The sequence below is a fragment of the Podospora pseudopauciseta genome (genome assembly GCF_035222475.1).
Source record: "Podospora pseudopauciseta strain CBS 411.78 chromosome 5 map unlocalized CBS411.78m_5, whole genome shotgun sequence".
Taxonomy (NCBI): Eukaryota; Fungi; Ascomycota; class Sordariomycetes; order Sordariales; family Podosporaceae; genus Podospora; species Podospora pseudopauciseta.
The window spans coordinates 1,830,625-1,853,638 of record NW_026946665.1 but is presented as its reverse complement, the minus strand read 5'-3'; the positions used below and the strand labels follow the sequence as shown (position 1 = coordinate 1,853,638).

Genomic DNA, 23,014 nt, shown 5'->3' with positions numbered 1-23,014 from the left:
AACACATTCAGTCCAAGCCATTACACAATTGGCAACGACGCGGAAGTGCTGTTATCTCGGCGCATGTCCAGCACCACTTAAACAGAATGACCTCTGGGCCGCTTCAGCCGCTGGTACCCGGGCAAAAGTGATAAGGTCGAGAGGCAGGTGCGCCAATCATTCTATTGCAGTGATGTATCTAGCACCTGCTAATACGGAGTCGGTTCTTGAAAAGCGCACCGTCTCAGTTCGGTCTTCCTCTATCGCGGGTGCCCCAGCCTTGAGGCTTCCACTCCCGCCCTTGTCAGCAAAAGCTGGACTATCCGCGGCTGCGTTGAAGAACAGCCGGTATAATTCATTAGATGAGTTCAGACCAGGGGCACTGAGTACAAGAGCTGTCATCCATTCATTAAGGTACCTGATATTTGTGCTTCTAGCTTCCTCACTGGCGAGGAGAGGAAGCTAGAACAACCTAAACGGCACGGATATGGAGGTAGGGGTGCGATTCACATACGGTAACCGGCCTCTAATAACGTCTTTTTACCCTCAGTATGCATTGAAGCCACCTCAAATCTAATCCACGTTCACTTTACAGACCCTAAGCCATTGCCAAAGTCAAGCATCAGTGATAGCGGTTGACCAGCCCGCCAATACAGTATTGCTGTTGACATCCAGTACAAAGATGAAAGAAATAATTTATTAATGAAGCCCCCCTACACCAACCACATTCGCAGCAACGCAATAGAAATGTGCCAACGTCTCCGCACAATCCCAATCACCGTTACACAACACCGCCACCCCCAACCGGCGGTTTCCCCGCCACGCAGCTTCGGCCCCGACCAGTCCCAACGCATCAGGATGATTAACATTATAACGAAACAGCGCCTGGCACCTCAAGCACCTCGCCTTCACCGCAAAATCAGGAACTGTCATGGGTAAACACCTCTCATTCGCATGGTTCGCAAACCGCACCGCTTGGTTCTGCCAGACTGTGATGGTATTTGACCTGATAATCTCGGCGGCATTGTCAGATAAAATCTGAGCGACATCTGCCTCGGCGTTGGAAAACTCATGGAAGACAGCATTGGACTGCCCGACGACATTGAATGCCGGTTGGCCCGCTCCGCCAGGCAGGACGATGGGTGGGCAGGTTTGACGCTGGACACGAGCGGCATCTGTCGCCGCCCAGAGAGATGTGAAGTCATACCAGTTGTCTTTGGAAGTGGTGATGACGTGCATACCATTGTTGGCACCGGCACAGACGAACATGACCCGGGGGAGGCCACGCTTATGGTAGATGTGGTTGCGGGGCTGATGAGTCTGGAGGTTGTTCAACGAGGTGCGGAAGGCAGCTATGATTGTGTTAGAGAATGGTTTTATCAAGGCCTGGTCAAGCAGTGCAGACATACCCAAATTTGGTGATGTATGGGCGATGATTCGCGAAAGCAGCTCCAAAAATCCCAGCACACTGATGTTCTGGGCAGTCTGGTTATTTGGATTCGTCCACTGCGCAATGTCGTTGAGAATGCCTTGGTGCTGAACGTTATGTGGGAGTTGCTGGATATTCGGAACGTTGAAGATCCTTGTCTCGATAATCTCTAGAGTAGAACAAATCCCCATCAGATAGTCGATGAAGCTGAGGTCTGCCATGGTGGGGAAGCCGCCTGGACCTCCCCCGAGGCGGTAGTGGCGTTCCTGGACTACTTCCCACATTGGACCGAGGACAAGCCAATAGCCAAGCCGAACAAGATCTCTGGCATCATCGAGATGCACTCCACCTGCGCCGGCACCAATCTGAGCGGTAAACATGGTACCGAGAAAGTCTCGATACAGAAGCCAAATGTTTTGAGCAGCATCTTGTGCACATTGCCAGGTTTGTTGGAAGAGAAGCGGCTGGTTGATGATTTGTTGTCTTGTGGTGGCCCGAGTTGGGGCGGACTGGTGGTAAATGCGGGGGTTTTCTCTGAAGACAGCCATGGTCAGGGATTTGGGCAGAGGAGTGGCTATATCAGTGTTGGGAGAAGGGTCAATATTGCCTAGAGAGAAAGAGATATATCCCAATGGGCTTGACAGACCTTATATGATTTGACTGTGCAGCAGCGATGTCAACATAGCGCCAAGATCAACAATGGTGAGTATCTGAACATGCAGAGTACAGAGCACCCATCTAGCCTCCGATGACTAACTGTAAACACTAGGTCTGTACTCGGGTTATTGAGCGAGGTATCCTTTTAGGATTGCTTTGAGTTTGGTTCAACTCATCGTGAAACTTGGCACGCATACCGCCTCTTACTCGGATCCTGCCTCAGTTCAGATATACCATACCTACCTTAGATACAGTTTATCGTAACGAAGTTCGCCAGGTCATGTACGTCAATCCCCCACTCTTAGGGGCGTTCGGTGTCTGGTGTGGCTGTCGTCGCAACAGCTGAACTTCACTGCGCCTCCACCGAATGCAACCACACCGTTTAGTGCATTTCCGCACTTATGATCCAGCCGCAAACAATTAACTTGAGGAGCGGCGACCGATAGCAGACATTTTTCCCCAGTAAATATATGTGCAAGTCAGTCGCCTCATTCTTGTTGATCGGAATCATCTCGCTTCAGAACACTCCACAGAAGTCAATCCCTCACCTGTTCAATTGCTCCGATCGAGGCTCAAACATTCCACTTTACCCCTGTTTTGTCACCCCTGAACCCCCTATTCCAGACCCACTTCCTTGTCAACATCCCCACCTTTCACCATGGCAACCCCAAACAACCCAAACTTCCAAGCCGTCAAAGACGCAATCACCGAATCCCTCCGCAAAGGTCTGTCCTCCCTCCCCCCTTTCTTCTCACCAAGCTAACCCCCTCACCATAGACGGCCTACCCCCCGACCTCCTCTCCCTCGTCCGCTCCAAAACCCGCTCCCCGGACGCCTATCTCGCCTGGACGCAAGAACACCTCCTCCAAAAGATGACCTCCCCGCAAGCAAAGCTTCCCGCCGCGGATACCCTTGCCCAAATCCAATCGATCGCGACAAAGTTCGCTGATCTCAAGGCCATCACCGCTTTTGCTGACGCTGTCAATAATACATCGGTCCCTATCCCGTTGTTTCAATCGCCCAGCCATCAGTACCTCGTCGTTGTTAAGGCAGGGGCTTTGTCACTTTCCGTACCCCCTATCATGGTCAGTTCATTACATAAGACCGATGAAGAAGTTGACAATAGGACTAAAATCCACCCTTTCTTTTACTCCTTGAGTCATGGTTCATCTGCTGTTCTGCCAAAGCATGTTTATCCTCTGGGACAGCTATACTACAAACTGTCGTCAGGGGATGAACTAACCGAGACGAACTACGCTGTGGTTGTTGATGTTGTTGGGGAGGATCATGGGGTGTGGTTGGTTTGGAATAGGAGGGGTTTTAATGCTGAGGCTGAAGAAGAGGTGATTACTGATCCGGCGAAGAAGATGGCTTTGTTTGTTGGGGTGGATAAAACGAGGAACTTCGATGCGGTTCAAGTTGTGGGAAAGGTCTCTGGATGGAAACTAGGGAATGACGAAGCAAGTTTGTTGACTTTGGCAGAGTTTGAGGGGAATGCGAGGAGGACAAAGGTTGAAGGGGAGATTGTGGTCGGCGTGGCCAAGGTGGAGGAGTTGGGGAGGGTGTTTTCTGGGGCGGGGGTGGTTGATTGGGGTTCAGGGGGGCGAGGCAGGCAGCATAGTGAACAGTAACAGGTGCTCGGGGAGGGGGGGCATGATATAGTGAGAGTGGGTCTAAGATACCAGGTAAACTAGTCGATTGATGGAGCTTCATCTCGATAACTATACGTGTGTGACTATTTGGAGCTGCAGTCTTTAGACTTGAGACCGTCCGACAGACATCTGTGCAACTACGACAGCCCTGATTGCCCCTGTACAAATCCCTAGTTAGGCCAAAGCAGAGGGCCGGGCATGGGCGCAAATGTGGGAGGAGGCTTGGCCCAGCTGTCAAGTTGAATCGCAGGATCGCTGATCTTGTAACCGCCCGGGAAGCGGATGGTTGGACCGGGGGCGCGTCCGTTGTAGTTGCTGGCGATATTCAGATGGGCGCACTGGACGTACCACTCCTTTTGTTTGTAAGGGGGCTGAAAAGAATTGTTAGTACGAGAAGCAAAAGAGACAGTCAGGTAGACGTTTCAAAACATACATGAACGCTCATCTGCTCGATGCGCATCAGGTATTGGCCGGCCGGAATCTCAGATGGCAGACGGAACTGAAAGTTCTTTTTGTCGCGCGTAAGCCAGCCCTGATCAGTGCCGTTCCAGGGCATCATAGTGCCGAGCTGGTACACCTTGAACCAGTCGCCCGACCCGTCGTAGTCGCGGACATCACCGGGGGCTTTGGAGAGGTAGATCTGTGAAGGTAATGGTCGTCAATACTTGTCTTTGTGTTTGGGGCTTCTGTCGAGTGGGTGTGCTTACAGTGACCGGGCCCGGGTGGTAAATCCCAAAGTCAAGGTGCAGGTTGAACCCAACCGTGTCTCGCCCAGCTGTGACCTGCGCCGTCTTGGGTTCGCGGCGGTGTCTCCAGGAGCCCTCGTTGCAGCGGAAGTCCTGTGAGTTGATGAAGTCATTGTTGTGCGGCATGAAGCCGAAGTCGTGTTCACGGACATACTCAAACGCGCCTGTGCGCAAGCCGTTAAGCATGAGATGGGGAAAGAGGAAGTGTGCGGATGCCAACTGAGGAGCCACCGCAAAGGCTACGGCAGTCACGGTAGAGAAGTGCATGATGACCGGGAGGCTGTCAGAAGTAACAAGGATAGAAGGTTGAAGATGAGGTGAAGAAGGTTAGAACAGACAACACATGAAGAGCAACCCTCTTTTATACCTTCAACTTCGTTCCAACATCCGAACTGCCGTAGGCGTTGAATTTCGCTTCCGCGTCACCCGTTCCCGTAATCCGTTGACCTGAGATTGCGCATCTTCTAGATCTGGTACCCAACTAGGGCAACGTGTGGTACTATGCGCGTAGCATACCTTAGCACAAGGTAATATACCCATGCCAATCTTAAGCCGCGTTTACATAGTTGACCTATCCCGGACATGAACTGGAAGTAGTCCGTGACGGGAGAATGTTTCTTCCTTCAAAGTCCACCAGGATTGTGGTTGGAACCACTAATGACTGTCGCCCAACATGGAGTTTAAAAAGAACATCAACAATGGACTATCAATTTCTTTGAAACTATAGTTTAGACATGCGATTTCCAGCTGGTTATACAGATGGCTGTGAAGACTGGCACAGCCTTGTTGACTTGAGAGAGAACATATTCCTAAAAAGAGCTGCAGCTAACTGGTAATCTCTCCATATGATTCTCCAAAATGATAGCATCTAGAGGTGGAAACGCCATACCGCCGTTGGTAACGGCGGGCTGAGATTTCCGAATCTATCTCCTATTCTTGCCCATTACCTGGTTGCCTCATCTCCAGTCATATATATCATTCATCGACTGCTATATCTCAACCGCAAAAAAGCATCCAGTTTTCCATCCGCCCCTATAACATCGCCGTACTTTCGCTTTAAAACGGCGAAACTTGTTACTGTCAACAATTCTCCTCCAATGGCTTTCACCCAACACAATCATTTGATATCAACTCAACCTTACAACCCCATCAGTCCCATAAACGAGAGGCTCCAGCCATCGGCAGTTCATCTTAGCGAGGTTGTAGTCGCTTCGACTCAACCAGGAACGACGCAGCGGGACAAAGCGCGCCAATCAGGTTATGTCCCGTCTTCCGCTTGAACCCCATTGCCACAGTCACGGATGGAAGCTGTCCGGGAGTAAGGTTCGCCATGTTAGTTAGGTAGGTGTCAAATGTCAACCTTTTGCTCCTGGGCCAATCTTGCCATGACAACCTCGTGGTGAGACTCCTCACCAACCTGGTATCCTACCTGACAGGTATATAGCTCGCCACATCTTCGCCAACACAGCACCCAACTTCAACCCTCACCCTCAAGTCACTCAGTCCCGGAGCAAAGGGCCCAGCCAGCAACGATGGTAGCCCTCACCCACCTCCTCACCAGCCTCCTCACCCTCTCAACCTCCCTAGCCCACGCCCTCCCCTCCACCACCCCTGAAACTGTGCTCGTCCCCCGCCAACTCTCCAACCCCTCACCCGGCTGCGGCAAATCACCCTTTGGCTCCGGCGTCCGCACCGTAAACGCCAACGGCCGACAAAGACAATTCATCGTCCGCGTCCCCAACAACTACAACCCCAACCGCTCCTACCGCCTCATCTTCGCCTTCCACTGGGTCGGTGGCACAATGAACGACATCTCCTCGGGCGGCACCGACCGCGAGCTATGGTCATATTACGGGATGCAGCGCAACGCAGGGGAGTCCGCCATTTTAGTCGCACCTCAGGGGATCAACAATGGGTGGGCTAATAACGGGGGAGAAGACGTCGCTTTTGTCGATGCCATGATTCGTCACATCGAAGATGCCTTGTGCGTAAACCAGAGGTAGAGGTTCAGTTTGGGGTTTTCTTACGGGGGGAGTATGACCTTCAGCCTGGCGTGTTCAAGGGCGAGGGAGTTTAGGGGTGTGGCTGTTATTGGGGGTGGGCAGTTGTCTGGTTGCAGCGGTGGGAATGATCCTGTGGCGTATCTTGGCATTCATGGGGTTTGGGACGGGACGTTGAACGTTGGGCAGGGGAGGGCGATGAGGGATCGGTTTGTGAGAAATAACGGGTGTCAAAACACCAATGCGCCTGAGCCGGCGAGGGGGAGTGGGATTCATATCAAGACTAACTTTAACGGGTGCAGGAGCGGGTATCCTGTGACGTGGATTCCTTTTGATGGGGGGCATTGGCCGGGGGCGGTTGATAACGGGCCGGAGAGCGGTGCTAGATCTTGGGTTCCGGGGGAGATTTGGAGTTTTTTTACTCAGTCGCAGCTTGCGAACTAAGCCCTGAAATGTATCGAGGTAATGGGGTGTTGACTGTTCATTCAAGGTCAAACTCCTCTGTCACCCCATTGTGAAAATATGAAACACTATTGTCCCCTCCTTTGTAGAACCCTATCCTCCGATGTCTTCCTCCAGCTCTCAATGCCGGAGCAATGACAAGTCCGTACGTAGCTTCATAACCCTGTCTATCGTCAGGGAGGCTCAGTGTGTTGTCGATGTGTTCTTTTTGCAGCGCAATAACGAGGATCTGAAGAGTCTTATACCGGGTTGGCGGATTGTTCTCAAAGTCATCATCCGAGCTCGGCATCCGGTACTGATCGAAAGTGATATGGCCAATCCTGTCTTCATTCTCCTCCCACTCGTCCTCCCGTAGCCCAAGGACGCGGAGTGAAAAGCATGGCATATCCTGAGCAGACGCATAACCATCTTTCCAGAACCGGTGTGGGATGGCCACCTCTCTCGTGATACCCCGGAGCTTCATCGGCGAACTGTCGGGAAGCAGTCGTCCAAACTGATCACATCCCGGCCAACTTTCGATCTCAAATTCATCGTGTGTCTTGATCATGCTCGACTCCTGTGGTCCTCCGTACTTGAAGGGGCACGTTACACCGCCATCAAAAGACATCCAGGTCCAGCTCGGGAACTCAGAGAGTTGTTTAGACTGTGGATCAGCCCCATGTCTGGTGTGCCATAGGAGATCCATATGGGCAGTGGAACGGAATAAACCCAACGCGCAGTCTTGCAGGCTAGGGTCATGGCGAGTGAACTTGTCCCTGACGGCATGAAGAGCAAGAGGTTTGTCCTCAACCAACGTTAATCGGCGTGATGAAAACCAGTGTATGATGGTGCCCCAACGCCATAGCTCGGCCGAAGAATTCGGATCGTCTGAAGGGAGGGATTGCATGTACTTCTGTTGTCTATCAGACATCTCTCGCAGTTCGAGCATGTCCTGAAGGTAGACGCTTCTGAGATACTCCATCGGGCCAGGATCTCCGCACGACCAAAACGCTTCACGACAGACCCAATATGGTTGTAGGGAGGTATATATCAGCAACCGTGGTGACAAGAATGTCTCTTGGAATGTCCAGCCTCTTGTGTGCAAGAGCTCCCGGTTCTGGAACCAAAAGAGATTCCCGTTTTCTTTGGACCAGATGTTCCGGACCCCTGCGCGGCTCGCTTTGACCAGTGTTGGACCGCCTTTTCCGGGCAGTTGTAACGGTACCTCAAAGAAATCGGATTCACGATACTCTGTCAGTGGGCGTTCGAGAAATCCCTCGGCGCAGTGGCTAGCCCCGGAGGCGGAAAGCGTCAGATATGCATTCGCGTAAATGGCACCCATGCGGGCGATCTCGTGGTTTCGGTCATTATCGTCATCCTGGATGATACACAGCGCGTCAACCCAGAGATAATCGATGCCAAGCTCCCTGGAAACTGACACCGCGTCTTGGATTGTCTTCGGTAGTGATTGGAAAGAAATTTTGAGTTCGTTTTCGGCGATGGTAGCAGATGTTGATTTCTTCTGGGTACTGGCTTCGGCTGCACCACCCCAACAATAGCTGAGCGCGATATAGCGCTTTCCAGTTGAGACTGGCGCAACCCGTATATCGGGAAAGATGTCTGCATTCGACACCCAGAGAAGACGCCTAGGCATCTCGGACGCGTTATGCGTGGCATCTCTACAAGATGCGTGGTGGCCGTCACAATGTTGAATCCAACGTTTGATGATGGAGAAGGTCGTAGTTGTATCAACAGGCCGCGGACGCGCAACGACATGCGCTGCGGCAGACGTTCCTTTAACCAACAAGTCAGTAGCTGATCAAGCCTCTAATGAAGTCTGGTGACATACCAAAGTCCGCAGCAAGAGTAACATAAAGAATGGAGGTGGCGTTGTAGGAATAAACGTCAGGGGTGAGCCAAATTTTCAAGCTGTACCAAGACTCCGGGCTGTCCTCGGCCCCTTCCAGCAGGCTGTCTTCCTCAGGCTGTCGTCTTGGATCCGGGTCGGTCCATGCAGGAGGGCGATAACCGCTGTGAGACCCACGGTCATGTGCTAGCCGCAACTCGACTTCATCGGACGAGAGTCTTCCGTAAGCCTTATCCGCTCTGTCGATCAAGCCTTGTATTAGGATGCACATCGGACAAGACGACTGGCAGAGGTGGTCTCTTGTGCACTTGTAAACGACACCATCGGCATGTCCGACGACGGAGCAATTTGGCAGAGGCTGAGAAAATGCGGTGAGACATGGCTTGCAAAGGTCTGTTTTGGACGCCATCATTAACAGGTCATGGAGTTAGAAAGCCTCCAGTTATAACGAATAATAGGTTGAAGACGAGTGTGGTGAGTCCTGGTAGTTGAGCGGGAATTTGTTGCACAATGATCAGGCAGCAGCGCAAGACACAAACTGACCCACATAGTCGCTGTTTGTTAGCGGGGTACCTCGATGACCATAATGGAATGCTGATAGAGCATGTTGCGGCTAACAAAGTAGGTAGCAGGATGAGGGTACTTATCACCGTCGAGTAAGACATGTATCTCACCCCATAAAGCTTCGTGGTGCTTGAGTTAGGTAGCTTGGTGGTTATGCAATACAGAACTACCTAAGTACTCTCCTAGAACTATATTAATTTAACCCATGTCGAGCCACCATCTGAAGAACAGAGTTCAGGAGAATGATCCTTGCATGAAACTATGATACCGCGATGCTGTTTGCCCGTCAAGAAGAACATCAAGTGTGAGACGGCAGCATCCGTGCAGTGGCGCATTCAACCTAAGTAAATGTAAAATTCTGGGCTGTGCCCTCTGCCTCGGAAATATTCACTTTCTGCTCAATTATGTCGGTGAAAGGCATTACTTTATCTCCGAATGCGAGGCTCTCGCATCGCTCAGCCCTGTCATAGCCAATCACCACCTGGTCTTTACTATTATTACTGGATCTGTATAAGTCTTGAAATGGTACGCAGTTTCTGCACGGATGATCGTGGGAAATTAGTCTATGACTGCGCCCTTCAACCAGGGGTTAACATCGTGCTTGTAAAATGATGCGGCTAAAGATGCGAGTGGATATAAAAGAGGTCCAAAGCGACGGACTGGGCAAAACAGTCTCTACCTTCCATCTTCACCCATAACACGAAAACCTCATCAAGGAACCTGGGATGCTTCTCATCACCCTTCTCGCGACTTCCTTGGCAGCTGCTCCAGCTTCCGCCTGGGGCATCCGAAAACCAACAGAGACTGTCACAAAGACAGAAACTCTCCTTCCCACCGCCACCGTCACTGTCCTTTGTGATGCTCCTCCCTCAAGCCCTGTCAGCTTCAGTACTGAATTCTCTACCGTCACCTCGGTGCTTCCTGTTGAGACCGTCTACTCGACCGAGATCATCACTGTGACCTCCTTTCCTCCTGTTGCGACAAGCTTCAGCACCGAGTGGTTTACCGTCACCACTATTTTGCCAATTGAGATCAGTTTTGTCACGGAGACATTCGTTATTACCTCGTTCCCTGCCCTCAACTGCCCTCCTCTTTCTACCGAGACTGTTGCTATTACGAGTCTTGGACCCCAGGATCGTTGAAACCCAGTAGCTAGAGGCCACCGTTCCCGTCGCAACACATTTAACAACACCTCACCACGACCATAACACGATGAAATCATACTTGGAAAGAGAAACCTAAGGCGGTGTTGCTGAGATGTAGATGAGATATACATTGTGCCCTGGACTGAACTTTGTAGTGCAAGCATGGGAGATTGGAGACTTCAGGGTTGCATAGATAAACTAGATGGAAATTACAAACTGTCTCTTCGCACTGACCTGTGCACATCCAACAAGAAATTTTGTGTACTCGCATCCAAGATCCAACTTGTGCCCAACGGCCCCCTCTAGATTGTGGTTCGCGAAATTCGACTTGAATCGGAAGGTCAGGCTCCCATGAGGAACAGTAGAGCTTGTTGGCAATGCCAAAGCTTCCAACATGATACTTTCTGACCAATGAACCTACAAGTAATGGATCGTTTCTCTTCAAATAGCCCATCAAATTATCTTCCATACAACCCCGTGTCATTTACGTGATGGTGGTTATCAAGGCAGCGAATAGCCTCAAATCAGCCTATTTCTAACGCTCCCACGTCTTTGGAAAGATCTCCCGTTGTGCAGCACAAAGGTAGGTTGTCCACTTACTGGAAAGTACCCATAGACCTTGACTTGACCGTAATACCCGGCCCATATTCTGTCCTATCGAGGTCCGCTGTTCCTGTGCTTGAAGATCCAACGTGGCTTTTGTTTTGTCTGGCACGTTCGCTATCATTCCAAGGGCCACAGCTTGATTATCAAGAAAAAGACTGTTGGAGGCTGCGTTTTCTAATTCATCGATTTCAGAGTCGCCTTGTTCCGCTTTTTTTCCCTCACCGTGAACCAAGATGGCCGTATCTTGCAGGTGCTCATAATTTAGATCGTCCGCTAAGATTGCCGGTGTTTCGACCGATTTTCTTAGTTGCCTTCGGTTCCGATGGATAAGCCGAATGAGCTCGTCCCGGTTTGGCGGCTTGCGGATATTAACCAGATTTTCCAGGGTGGTTATACTGGATCCTCCAGTCTCTTGCAAAGCAACGGAGACCAAGTTAGACATACTTAAATCGGATGGGTGCAACTGAAACTTGGCTACCAGGCTACTGGAATAAACATCGAAGTACCAAGGCTGATCTTCGTCTTACTCTTCGTCTTCCTCGTCACTGGATGCAGACTGCGCTGTGAGTCACACAAGACGAGAAATCCCACGCCAGGATCAACGATATGTTTCAACCAAACTTCCAGACTTCTCCAACGTTGGCGTTTGAGGTAGCTACGCATGTTGCCGTTCTCGTCGAGCCTCGGGCCGGATTCTTTGAAGAGGGTTATCATGTCTTCTTGTTGTGGTTGTTAGCAGAGGTATATCAATAGGGGTATAGCGATGGGGACTAGGACCTACCTGCGAGGAATTCTTGTTTTCTTTGGCGTTCTTGGTGATATGTGTTTGACTCAAGGAGTGTGGTTGCTGTTGGAGGGGGTGAATGATGGATCATGGATGGGAAGAGGGGTGTGTGAGTGGAATGGGAAGGCGGGTGGTTTACAAGTGTGCTTCCGTCGTGGTGAAGGGTTGGCTTTTATCATGGGGGTGGAATTTGCGCCGGTTGTAAGTGAATCTAACATGGAGCAACTTCGGCAGGCGGGTCTGGTGTTCGGGACCTCATATTGGTAGGTTGGTCCACGCTGATGTTGGGATTCACTTGAAGCAGGACGTGTGAGCAGTTCAGTAGGTATTCATTATAAGGCTATCTCTTGCTCTGACCTTGGCGTTGGGAAGAGCTGGCACCGCCTAGAAGCGGGCACGTTGCTTGAGCTTAGATAGGTACCTCAGGTGCCCTGTTAGATTGTTGTCTCTACCCCCCGTCTGTTTCCCACAACCCTAACATGCCTCTAATGATGCCCAAGATCTACCGTCGACCGTCCTGTCTCGTTGCTACCGTTGCCCGCAAATACCCTGATGTCTAAACCTAAGCGCCAAAACCGCGCGTTTTCAAATCTCCCACGATAGCCAGTCCCCCTCCAAGTATCCCATCTCTCCCACTACCCTTGTCATACCCACTTACAGCATCAAACCTGACAACCCTCTCGCTTGTTCAAATAACCACACTGCTTCTGCGTCTATGCCGAGTGTGCCCAGGCTGGCAGATTGAGCCTCGTCTAACTCGAGCGTTGGCTTACTCGAGGCTGCGGTTTCCAGTTCCTTGATCGCAGCTGGAGTGATGCTTTTGATCGCGGTTTTTGTGAGAGCTGTGGGTGTTTCACCTGTGGCGGTTGCTGACAGAGGGTCGTCTGTTGGAAGCCTGGGGTGCTGGCCCTGTCCCGAAGCAAGTTGCCGTTGCATATGGTGCTTAATGGCGATGGGAGTCGTTTGAGGATCACATCTAAGACTGCTGTTTGGTGAAGAGACTCAGCTCGCGGCAGGAACGGGGTCCAGTCTGACAGTTTGTTGTTTTACAGGAAGGGAGACAAAAAACCTGAACAAGACCTGTTAAATAGACACTTACCGTACAATGAATGCATTTAGTGGGGCAACTTACCTGGGCTTCGGGAGCATGAAGAGATCTTCTGATGGCCGCATTCATTACTCGGGGAGTGGTGAACTCACCATTATTCGAAGTAGTCGAATTCACCAGGTACAGGCTAGCCCAGGTTGTGGCTATTCATGATTCACATGGTCCCGGGGAAATCTGGAACTTTGAAGTTTCGAGACGAGGGTGACCTTGTTCAATTTATCTGAGACTGGTAGATCGGCGTAGTGAACCAGTGCTCTATATATTGTGGAGGCCAGTGAATTATGTGCACTCATTTCTTATCGTAGTATCCCACCTATCTATCTCCTCCCCCATCTCCCGAACCTCCGAACCCTTTCCCCTTGCCCAATAGTCACAGTCGTCGTCTCTGTAGTCGTCACAACCTGTCCATTAGTCAAGGTTGTCATTGTTTTGACTGTCGTTGTTTCCGTCAACCCTTCGGCGGGTCTACGTTCAACCGGTCTTCTACCCTGGCGGCGGGTCACATTGCTTGGGAACTTGGACATTGCGTCAAGCGCAATGTTGCTCAGTGTGACTCGGGCTGGCCTCGTGGGAGGGACAGGTCGCTACCGAACTCGGATAAACTCTCGTGGTACTCGTAATGGACTCCCGTTTCTGGAAGAGGCGGTTTACAGAGCCAGTTCCCCATTGCTTGTGTTTCTGTGGCGGGTGACGTGATTACCCCTTCTACCTTTCAGGAGGTGTTAACTTTGATTATACCATCAGATTGGTTGTCCTGCGTGAGGGTAGGAACTTACTAAGATATAGAGAAAGCAATGATGTGATGAGGTCACGGTCTTTTGGGGATTATGGAGGAGAGTGATGTGATTATTTGGGTGGGAGGAAGATGGAGAGGGTTTCTTCCGTAGAGCCGAAGTGAAAGAAAGGTCGGAAAGAAGAAGAGCGCGTAGCCCACCATAATACGAGAAGCGGGGACCGACGAGAGTCCTGCAAGAGTTTTCTCATCTATTATTCGGGAACTTTAACTGATATCTTGCCGGGTGAGAGCAGTCAAGGGTGGATCCTGTGGGAGCATTGTTCTACAAGAAAAGTCTTTGACAAATAAGCGGGTCAAGGCAAGGAAACCAGTAGAATATTTCCACCAGGTGATAAGACGATATGGCTGCTCTAAAGAAGATTGATAATGGATTCTTATCTATGGAGTGAGTTGCCGATAGGCGTAAGAAAGTTCTACGCACTGAGTGTTGTCGCTTTTGAGAGCCAGTTGGCTACCTGCAGTTCGATGTTATCGACCGTGAAAGCTCATGTTGTCCCCCCTTGCCCCTTGAACTCTATTTCTTGATGAAAACCGTCCACTCAGCACTCAATATCTCCTACTGCTTCTTCTGGCTGAAGACCTCTGCCGACTGTGTGTTCTGTCTCAGTCTCGTGTGGAGACCCGCCTGTGACTCCGCACCCTTGGGCGTCATACCGCTCACGCCCGGATCTGGAAGAGACTCCGATACGGGCTTCGGCGTGAATAGTTCCGCGGGCTCTTGTCTCGAGGGTGTAGTTTTCGCCCTCTTGGCCGCGAAAGTGGTGCTTTTGAGTGCCAGAGTCACTCATGCACGAAAAGAGGGCACTCACTGTGAAGGTTCTATAGGCCGCGGAATAGGGGGTAAGTAGGGCTTTGTGTTGGGCTGCGCGTGTTGGCTGTAAGAAAACGCGGTAGGCGGGTGGTCTTGCTCTGAGTCACCACTGTGAGTGTTCAGAGTTCAGGTTAAAAAGAGCACAGCAGTTATTCTGAAGAAGATGATATTTCATATCGTCTTCCGAGTGAGTGGAGTAAAAACTGAACAAATCGAATCTGCCATTTTTGCAGCAAATATCATACGCGAGTGTCTGGGAGGTTCCCAGGGATATCGATGAAGAGACAGTGGGTTGATATTCACGACCCCATGATCGGCTCTGATCTAGTTCCTTTGAATTTACCAGTGCTATAAAACTACTGATCCACGATGGGTGGAACTCGGAAAGAGCCTTTGATCAAAAAGCAGTTCTCAGATTCAGAGGAGCCTCTCATTTCTTGAAGTCGAGGCCGAAAATGTCAATAAATAGGTAAGGGTGTTCTGAAGAGATACATCTTTTTGAGAATTGGGATGCCCCACAGCAACGAATGCAGTTTGACATCTTTTAGCAGAAAGATCTTACTCATTTTGGCAAATCAGGCTCTCCATCCGCCCTCTCAGGTGCTTGCAGGAAGGTGAACGAGTTTGAGTTAGTTCGTAGGTGGAACAGAGACACACTCGCGCTCAAGCCCCTGCTGAGGTCACAGTGTCAGACGGCATTTGCACGTCAGACTTGTCCAGTCACCTCTCTATATCGTCTCTATCCGAGATCCGGAACTTTGGGCCTATGTTTGGTTCAGTGCGACGGTAGTAATTCACGGCACTTTACCACCCAAGAAATGGTCATAGCTCCAACCTCCTCCGCCGTGTTCAAATTGGGCAGCTTGCAAGCTGGCTGATTGGGCTGGGTACATGTACAGTCAGCACTCGGAACTTCAAGAGACAAATGGTGCACAGGAACCTAGGCAGACTGCTAATACAAACCAGAAAGCAGTAAGGTGCTGGCATATGCCCTGTTCAAACATACGACGCGAAGAACGCACGCTGATGTCAGTACGTAGGTCCGGTACCTTGAATCAGTGTATTTTCTAAAGAATGAAACTGATATCCAGAATGCAATCATGGCGGAGGCCGTACCTTTTGCACTGCGAACTTTGCACGAGCTGGGACAGCCAAAAAGGGGGGCAAACACCTGTTGACTTTAGCCAAAACACACCCCCTCCACCCCCATTCATTGGACAAGCCAAAGAGGAGATGCCAGTGCCGGCACATTCCCGACCAAGAGTTTGTCATTTGAAGACCGCCAAGATAGCTTGAAAGTTGTTTAATGATTGCTTGATTGATATTTCCACACGAATCGGGCAGGGGATCGGAGAGTGAGCGGTACCAAGACCACTGACTGGTCAAATGGTGCCCCCTCTTCCAATGCACGACTCCATCAAGCAACCGTCAACGTTGTGTTTCCCCAGATTTCCAATCTAGAATTTATTGCGGAGCAGTGCCGAAAATGGGCCCGACGTGAAGACGCATGCAAAGCTTTCCGATGCCCAACCAACAAGAGGAAAACAAGCAGCGAGATGGTGTCGAGACAGTATGGGAGCGGATGGATGAATGGACTTTCGTTTGGGTGGCCTGCCGTCGCTTGGTCGGTGCCCCAACCGAGGGCCGCTCTTCCATAGCATTAACAGTCGGTCAACCCCAGCCTTTTCCCCTGCTTGCGTTTCTTTCCTTTTCCCCTGTCTTGGATTTCTGGGACCCTGGCATCGTTTGGTGTCATCGCCCCGTCTCTTGCCAGCGCTGCATCGAGGTGATGCTTCTGCTGCAAGGCTTTAGCTTCGCCTGGCACACGACGTCGCCATAAAGGACTATCATCACCGTTCATCTCAACTGCGACCATCGTCATGTCATCGTCGGACGACGACGCAGAGGTCACCATCACAGGGCAAAAGATCGACCCCATCCGCGCCGCAGAGAGTAACTCGAACGTATTTATCGCTGTCGTCTGCGTCATTTGGAGTCTCGCTTTCTGCACGGCGCTCGTCCGGTTCTACACAAGGGCGATCGTGGTGAGGTCGTTTGGGAAGGATGATATCTTTATGGTGTTGGCCGTGGTAGGTGCTATAGCCGCTTCTTTTATTCTGTCCTCTTTTTGACAGAGGCTGACAAGCACAGCTCTGCGGCATAGGAGGTCTCGCCGCCTGGATAGTAGGCTGCCACAATGGCTACGGCCAACACACCGACACCATCCCACGAGACAGATGGAAGATCCTACTCGAAGCTCAGTTCTTCCAATCCGTCATTGAAGCCTCCTTTGCTTTTGGCTTCCTCAAAATCTCAATCGCCCTCTCGCTGTTACGCCTCAGCAGGGGAAAGTGGTACAAATGGATACTCTGGGGCCTGATCACGTTCACCGTCTTCTACACATTGTTCGCCTTCATCACCTTCATGACGAGATGTCAACCGGTTTCAGGACAGTGGAATCCGGACATCAAGCCAAAGTGTTATGGAAAGGTCATGTATAGGAATTTCGGACTGTTTAACACGGCATGCAACATCTTTACCGACCTGTCATTTGCCACGCTGCCGGTTCCACTCATTTGGAGCCTGCAGCTGCAGAGGAGGCTTCGGATTTATTTGATTGCTATTCTGAGTGGCGGGTACTTGTAAGCTATCCTCCATCCTCTATGTCACAGCTCTAGGAACTGACGGAGTGGTAGCGCTGTTGGTCTGGGGATAGCGAAAGGAATCTACATCATCGCCTACGTCAACAACACCGACGGCACATTCTATCCCTACGCCCCCTTCTTCGGCTCGTGAGTCCACCTCCTTTCATCCCCTTATTCATCATCTGCTAACACTTCAACAGTCTTCAACTAGACATAGGCATCATCGCCGCCTGCGCCCCTACCCTCCGCCCCCTCCTCGGCCGCTTTCTCCGCCTCTCCCCCATCGCCTACCGCGAAGCAAACTACTACCGCGCCGGCAAGGCTCTCGATCGATTACCACTCCACTCGCGCCACCCGGGACGAGACACGAGCATCAACGGCATTCGAGCCGCTTACCTCCGACAAAACACCGAGCTTGACCTCGAAGAACGACAGTTTATTGAGCTCTTAACAGGGGAGAAGAGAGGGAAGTGGGGAAATTATGCCACAGCGTTGCACATGGAGTACGTCCGCTCACCCCCGGTCAGAAGCACCAAGATTACGAGTGGGGGGGAGACAGAGACGATTGTTCAGGGCGGGGTTGGGGTGGCTGATAAGGGACAGGGGAGTGATGATGAGAGGGATTTGATATTGCCTGCAGGTTTGAGAGGCGAGGAGGGGGGGTTGAGGGGGATTGTGAAGACGACTGAGTTTAGGGTTGAGAAGTGAAGTGAAGGGGGGATACCCGGGTTGTACCATTGTTAAGGCGTCTTTGGCGCTGGGTGTGTAATATGAATCAAGAAGTTTGTGTGTACGAAGAGAGGAGTGCGCTACACTCAATTAAAAACAAAGCTTCTTCCACAACTCCTCAACGCCGGGTATCGCTAGAAATCACCACCTAAACCAACATCCCTACAACAGCCCCAATCGCCACCAACCCCCAAACACCAGCCTTCAACGACTCAGCAGAACTAGGAGTCTCTGTAGGAACAACACCCCCTCCTGTCCGGGTAGGCCCATCCTCGTTATCCGAAACATTCCATTCATCATCATCATTATCATCATCATCGTCATCATCATCGGGGCTCTCTGTAGGTGCAGCCCCACCATACGGGATACCACACTCATCGACAACACTGGCGAAGTCGGTGGCACGAGGGCCGGGCGTGCAAAATGAGGTATAACACCCATAGATGCTCGAGGCCTGTTTGCAGCCGCACTCAATGTCGCCGTGGATGTGGGCGCTCTTCATGCAGGGATCGGGCGACATGGCTATGTTCAGGCAGGAGACGTAGTGACTGGCGAGAGGTTAGTTAGGTAAACAATTGACGGCAAAGAGTGTGCTCTCAATAAGTAAGGTAGGCACATACCCCAAAGAGGACAAACAGTCGGCGTCTTCATCAACGCTGTTGTCCTGGCGGCGGGCTATAGGGGCCGGAGCGGGTGTGATCATGGGGTGGGATTGGGCGTTGATTGTGAGCGCCATGAGAGAGGTGAGAATGATGATTGGGGTGTGCATCTTGATGGTCTTTTGTTTTTGTCAAACAATACGTATCGGTTGAGAGGACGATTGTGAAGAAAGGTTGCCGACTGAGACTTTGAAGCCCTTCTTGTGCCTTGAGGGTGTAATGATCTTGGGAATGACACTGTTTCATCCTGGGGCAATCACTGCAATCTTATACATCTCTCTGATCATGGAGTCATAAAGTCGAAAGAGCTTCCCATCGCAGTGCTACACCCGATTTTGCTTAGCAGTGCTGCTAGTTATCCCTGCACGTTGTCTAGGCGCGGTGCTGTTCCGCCCTTGAAATCAGAGGCACAGCCACACATCTCTGTTGGACCCGTATATGTGCCCAGCATGTATTTGCAAGTGGCAGTATGCAAGCCACCCGCCCTCGCATTTACACATGTTAGTTAATATTCATAGCTATAAGTCTCTGGTGGTGCTTGATTTGGATGGCAATGTGAAACCTTATGCTCCCCCTGAGAAGCACACATTATCCCTTCCACAGAGATCCATTAGCAACATCAAATTGAGATTAACTCCAGCCGCTGTGTCGTTGATCACGCCCTGCCCTGCCAAGATCAACAGCTTGCTGAGGCCGCCAAAGTCTCGCTTCTTGATGCTACCGCCAAGAGCCAAGATACCACCATTCTCTTTGAGGAAAAGGTAAACGGGAATGGCAACCTGTCAAATCGTATATGGGGTCCAAAAAGGTGTCAATTCTGTTGTTGCACGAAGGTGAGTTGCCCAGGTGGCTGGAAAAAGGCCGAACCCACAGGTCCCACTACCAAGATATTAATTCCTCAACAGTGGACCCAATTGGCTATTCTGACACAACCCACGCCCAATGCCACAATCGTGGGAGGTCGGCATTGTGATGAAACCCGTCGTTTGTCATACTGAACGGTCACTTACCCTTATCATGAAGAGTTGTTGGGTTAGTCCGAAGCAAACAGACAGTTTCCGGACGAAGATACTTTCACACTGGCTCATCATCGCCCACCCTATTCCTCAGGTTTCTGTTCGTAAACAGCATGATGGCTGAGGTCTCCGCTAATGCCCTGGATACAGGTCGATTTAGTGGAATGTCCTCGAGGTTTGTTAGTTGAAGAACTCAGAGGGTCTTACCTGGGCTTTAGGGTGTTCTTTAGCTACTCACAACTAGCAGCATCCTGTTCGAACAAAAGAAAAGCATGAGGGAGGGCATTACCAAAGTCGACAGCCCAGCAATATAGCACCTGGCGCCACCCTTTCTTTGCCTTGGAAGTCTGACTTCGAGTCCCGCGCGGGTACAGGTACTTGTTACTCGTTTCTCCTCGACGCCTCCGTTGACTCGGAGCAAGTTCGATAGTTTCTGCATCTTTCTCACGGCATGGCCAAATACTATGGCGCGTGAAGTTGTTGGGGTAAAGCTGTTGTTACACAAAACCATTTGGAACCACTCAAAGCCGCAGAACGACCACTAAGCATCAAATCCGAGAGCACATACATTGCAGCGAGGCGACACTATTGAAAGCCCAACACTGTGATTATTCATCCATGCCGCATATGGAACACAGCAGGCTGCAATGTACAGCACTGAGCCAGGAGTTTGATTCGCGGAGAGCTGAATAGTGGTGGTACAGATCGCACTTCAATCAATCCGAGGACTGCACTGTAACACGCCTATCTCCAACTACCGGTAGTAGAAGCAGCACGGTGCTTTGCGTGTGCCGTCGTATATCATACCATCTCCTTCCTGCACTCCAGCTCATCCCAACAGATGTTTCCCTCCAGCTAACACCTCAGGTAAACCTAGCTCTCATCCATCATAATGACCGACACCAAATCCCCCGCCGACAGCGAAGCCGGCGAAATTCCCGATGGCCTCCCCTTTACCATCGCCGACGGCAGCACCCCCCTCGATAAAGCCGACATGTACCGCATGGGCAAAACCCCCCAACTCCACCGCAACTTCCGCTTCTTCTCCATCTTCGGCTTCACCATGGTCCTCATGCAAACCTGGGAAACAGAACTCAACGTCAGCGTCTTCGGCCTCGTCAACGGCGGCACCGGCGGCGTGATCTGGGTCTACTTCGGCGCCTTCCTCGGTCTCTTCCTCGCCATCCTCACCATGGCAGAAATGGCCTCCATGGCGCCCACAACAGGAGGACAGTACCACTGGGTCAGCGAGTTCGCCCCCCGATCCTCGCAGCGTTTCCTCAGTTTCATTGTCGGTTGGTTAAGCGTGCTAGGATGGCAGGTCGGCAACCCGGCGATTTGTTTCCTTCTGGCGCAGCAGATCCAGGGGTTGGTTATTCTCAACAACCCTTCGTATGTTCCTGAGCGGTGGCATCTCACGCTGCTGGTCATCGCCATTTTGACCGTCTGCATGGTTCTCAACACCCTCCTCTACCGCGCCCTACCGCTGTTGGAAACTCTCGCTCTTGTGCTGCACACGGCCGGCTTTCTCGCAGTGCTGATTCCCCTGTGGACAATGGGTCCAAAACTGCAACCCGCTCACGACGTCTTCTTCACCTTTGCCGACGGGGGAGGATGGGGAAACACCGGGCTTTCCTGCCTGGTGGGGATTCTCTCCCCTATATTCAGTCTCCTTGGGCCGGACTCAGCTACGCACATGGCGGAGGAGCTGCAGGATGCGAGTAAATCCCTCCCGCGGGCCATGATAGCCACAGCACTTCTTAACGGTGTGTCAGGGTTCGTCATGGTGGTTACCTATTGCATGGTTCTCGGGGATTTGGAGAGTGTGCTACAGACCCCAACAATGATGCCGTTCATCCAGGTATTTTACAACGCCGTGGGGAGTTACGGCGGTGTGACGGCGATGACGTGTATCATGATAATCATGGCCTCGTGCGGGGTGGTGAATAACATTGCGACGAGCAGTCGGCAGCTGTGGGCGTTTGCGAGGGACAGGGGCGTGCCGTTCTCAGGGTGGTTTGCCAAGGTGCATCCGCGGTTAGGGCTGCCGTTGAATGCGCTGGGGGCGTCGTATGTGTTTGCTGTGTTGTTGTCGTTGATCAATATAGGGAGCACCGTGGTGAGCTTTCCCGTGTCCTGGGCCTGGTCGGAGGGGGGCACTACTGACTTGGATGATAGGCGTTCAACATCCTCACCAGTCTTGGGGTGGGTGCGTTGCTTTCGTCGTATGCCATCTCGTGTGGCTGCATCGCGGTGAAGCGCATTCGACATGAGCCGCTGCTGCCGCGGAGCTTTGATCTAGGCCGGACAGGTTTGGTCATTAATGTGCTCAGTGTTTCATTTCTGGTGTTCACCTTCATCATGGTAAGAGGCCACCGGCCTTAGGTCAGTGGGTAGAAGCTAATCTTGACGCAGACATTCTTCCCGCCGGTGCCAGAACCAACGCTAGAGATGATGAACTGGAGCATTCTTGTGTATGGGACCGTGGTTGTCTTCAGCGTGGTGTATTATATTGTTAGAGGTCGACTCCGATATGCTGGTCCCGTTGAGTATGTCCGAAAATCAGCTTGAATGCAGTCAAACGGACGGAGACAGGCAGCTGCAAACAGAGGTGAGGGGGGAGTATTTTGAGAGACTTTCTAAGTCAGCAGCTTTTAAAAGACATCCAGACGGCCCCACAAGATACATGATGGACAGTACTAGACTTTGTAGCTGGTCTTCACCGCCATCTTCAATAACAACGTCTACAAAGACAAGACAGCTATTGAATCAAGATTCGTTTTTCATACAAGACTAGTCTGAACCGGCGAGTTTGTTTACCATCGTTTGTCATGCTAATAAGATCATGGGGGGTGTGCAAGGCTCGTAAGTGCTTTGACGCTTTCCAATCAGTGTGGCGGATTGGGTTGACAAAAGGGCAGCACACACCACAAGACCCAAAACAATATGAGCCACCAAGGATGCTGACCAGCAAAGGGAGTCTCCGGTTTTTGTTCAAAAGACCCGCAAAATTACGGCTGGGTTGGTAAGATCCTCCCCGAGCTTCCGAATCAGACCACCATTCGAGGTTTCCTAGGTGTTCCTACGGTAACTAGGCTTTATGGGTTCGTCGAGTGAGATTTCAACCGTCTTTGCTGCTCAGTATTTTGTTCTGTATTCACACTTGCTACTGTTATTGATGTTGTTTATTAGAGCACTCCGTGATGAGTGTAGGTTGTCATTACCTACTCCGAGTAATTTGCTTGACAAACCTCCGCTGCGGACATTGATCTTACCGCCTCTCTGTTGCATTGAGGGTGTCATGTGGCATTCTGGGACCTTTACATGCATGGGCTCCCGATCCTGGGGTAAGTTCCCAGATACTGTTGATTAGGCTGCTA

General features: G+C 51.3%; 7 protein-coding genes across 7 annotated transcripts; 4 read left to right on the top strand and 3 right to left on the bottom strand.

Moving 5' to 3' along the window:
* Positions 1-663: 663 nt before the first annotated feature.
* Positions 664-2,286, bottom strand: QC763_510640 (uncharacterized protein). Its single transcript, XM_062913643.1, has 3 exons — positions 2,055-2,286; positions 1,389-1,982; positions 664-1,331 (listed from the first exon to the last, which is right to left on the bottom strand). Exons 2-3 carry the CDS (start codon positions 1,954-1,956, stop codon positions 679-681), a joined length of 1,221 nt encoding a protein of 406 aa, XP_062765132.1. The 5' UTR covers positions 1,957-1,982; positions 2,055-2,286; the 3' UTR covers positions 664-678.
* Positions 2,287-2,381: 95 nt separating this feature from the next.
* On the top strand, positions 2,382-3,696 carry QC763_510650 (uncharacterized protein; the record flags this gene model as incomplete). Its single annotated transcript, XM_062913644.1, has 2 exons — positions 2,382-2,790; positions 2,843-3,696. Exons 1-2 carry the CDS (start codon positions 2,724-2,726, stop codon positions 3,694-3,696), a joined length of 921 nt encoding a protein of 306 aa, XP_062765131.1. The 5' UTR covers positions 2,382-2,723.
* A 191-nt stretch (positions 3,697-3,887) lies between these two features.
* On the bottom strand, positions 3,888-4,730 carry QC763_510660 (uncharacterized protein; the record flags this gene model as incomplete). The annotated part of the gene is made up of 3 exons (XM_062913645.1): positions 3,888-4,088; positions 4,151-4,357; positions 4,425-4,730. The coding sequence occupies 3 exons, from the start codon at positions 4,728-4,730 to the stop codon at positions 3,888-3,890; spliced, it is 714 nt and encodes a 237-aa protein (XP_062765130.1).
* A 660-nt stretch (positions 4,731-5,390) lies between these two features.
* On the bottom strand, positions 5,391-9,264 carry QC763_510680 (uncharacterized protein). Its single transcript, XM_062913647.1, has 2 exons — positions 8,754-9,264; positions 5,391-8,698 (listed from the first exon to the last, which is right to left on the bottom strand). Exons 1-2 carry the CDS (start codon positions 9,181-9,183, stop codon positions 6,945-6,947), a joined length of 2,184 nt encoding a protein of 727 aa, XP_062765128.1. The 5' UTR covers positions 9,184-9,264; the 3' UTR covers positions 5,391-6,944.
* On the top strand, positions 5,996-6,907 carry QC763_510670 (uncharacterized protein; the record flags this gene model as incomplete). The annotated part of the gene is made up of 2 exons (XM_062913646.1): positions 5,996-6,447; positions 6,475-6,907. 2 exons carry the CDS (start codon positions 5,996-5,998, stop codon positions 6,905-6,907), a joined length of 885 nt encoding a protein of 294 aa, XP_062765129.1.
* A 6,732-nt stretch (positions 9,265-15,996) lies between the features above and the next one.
* On the top strand, positions 15,997-18,070 carry QC763_510700 (uncharacterized protein). Its single transcript, XM_062913648.1, has 4 exons — positions 15,997-16,675; positions 16,737-17,227; positions 17,276-17,377; positions 17,431-18,070. The coding sequence occupies exons 1-4, from the start codon at positions 16,466-16,468 to the stop codon at positions 17,936-17,938; spliced, it is 1,311 nt and encodes a 436-aa protein (XP_062765127.1). The 5' UTR covers positions 15,997-16,465; the 3' UTR covers positions 17,939-18,070.
* A 2,274-nt stretch (positions 18,071-20,344) lies between these two features.
* Positions 20,345-22,422, top strand: QC763_510710 (uncharacterized protein). Its single transcript, XM_062913649.1, has 3 exons — positions 20,345-21,753; positions 21,813-21,998; positions 22,050-22,422. Exons 1-3 carry the CDS (start codon positions 20,527-20,529, stop codon positions 22,203-22,205), a joined length of 1,569 nt encoding a protein of 522 aa, XP_062765126.1. The 5' UTR covers positions 20,345-20,526; the 3' UTR covers positions 22,206-22,422.
* Positions 22,423-23,014: the final 592 nt, after the last annotated feature.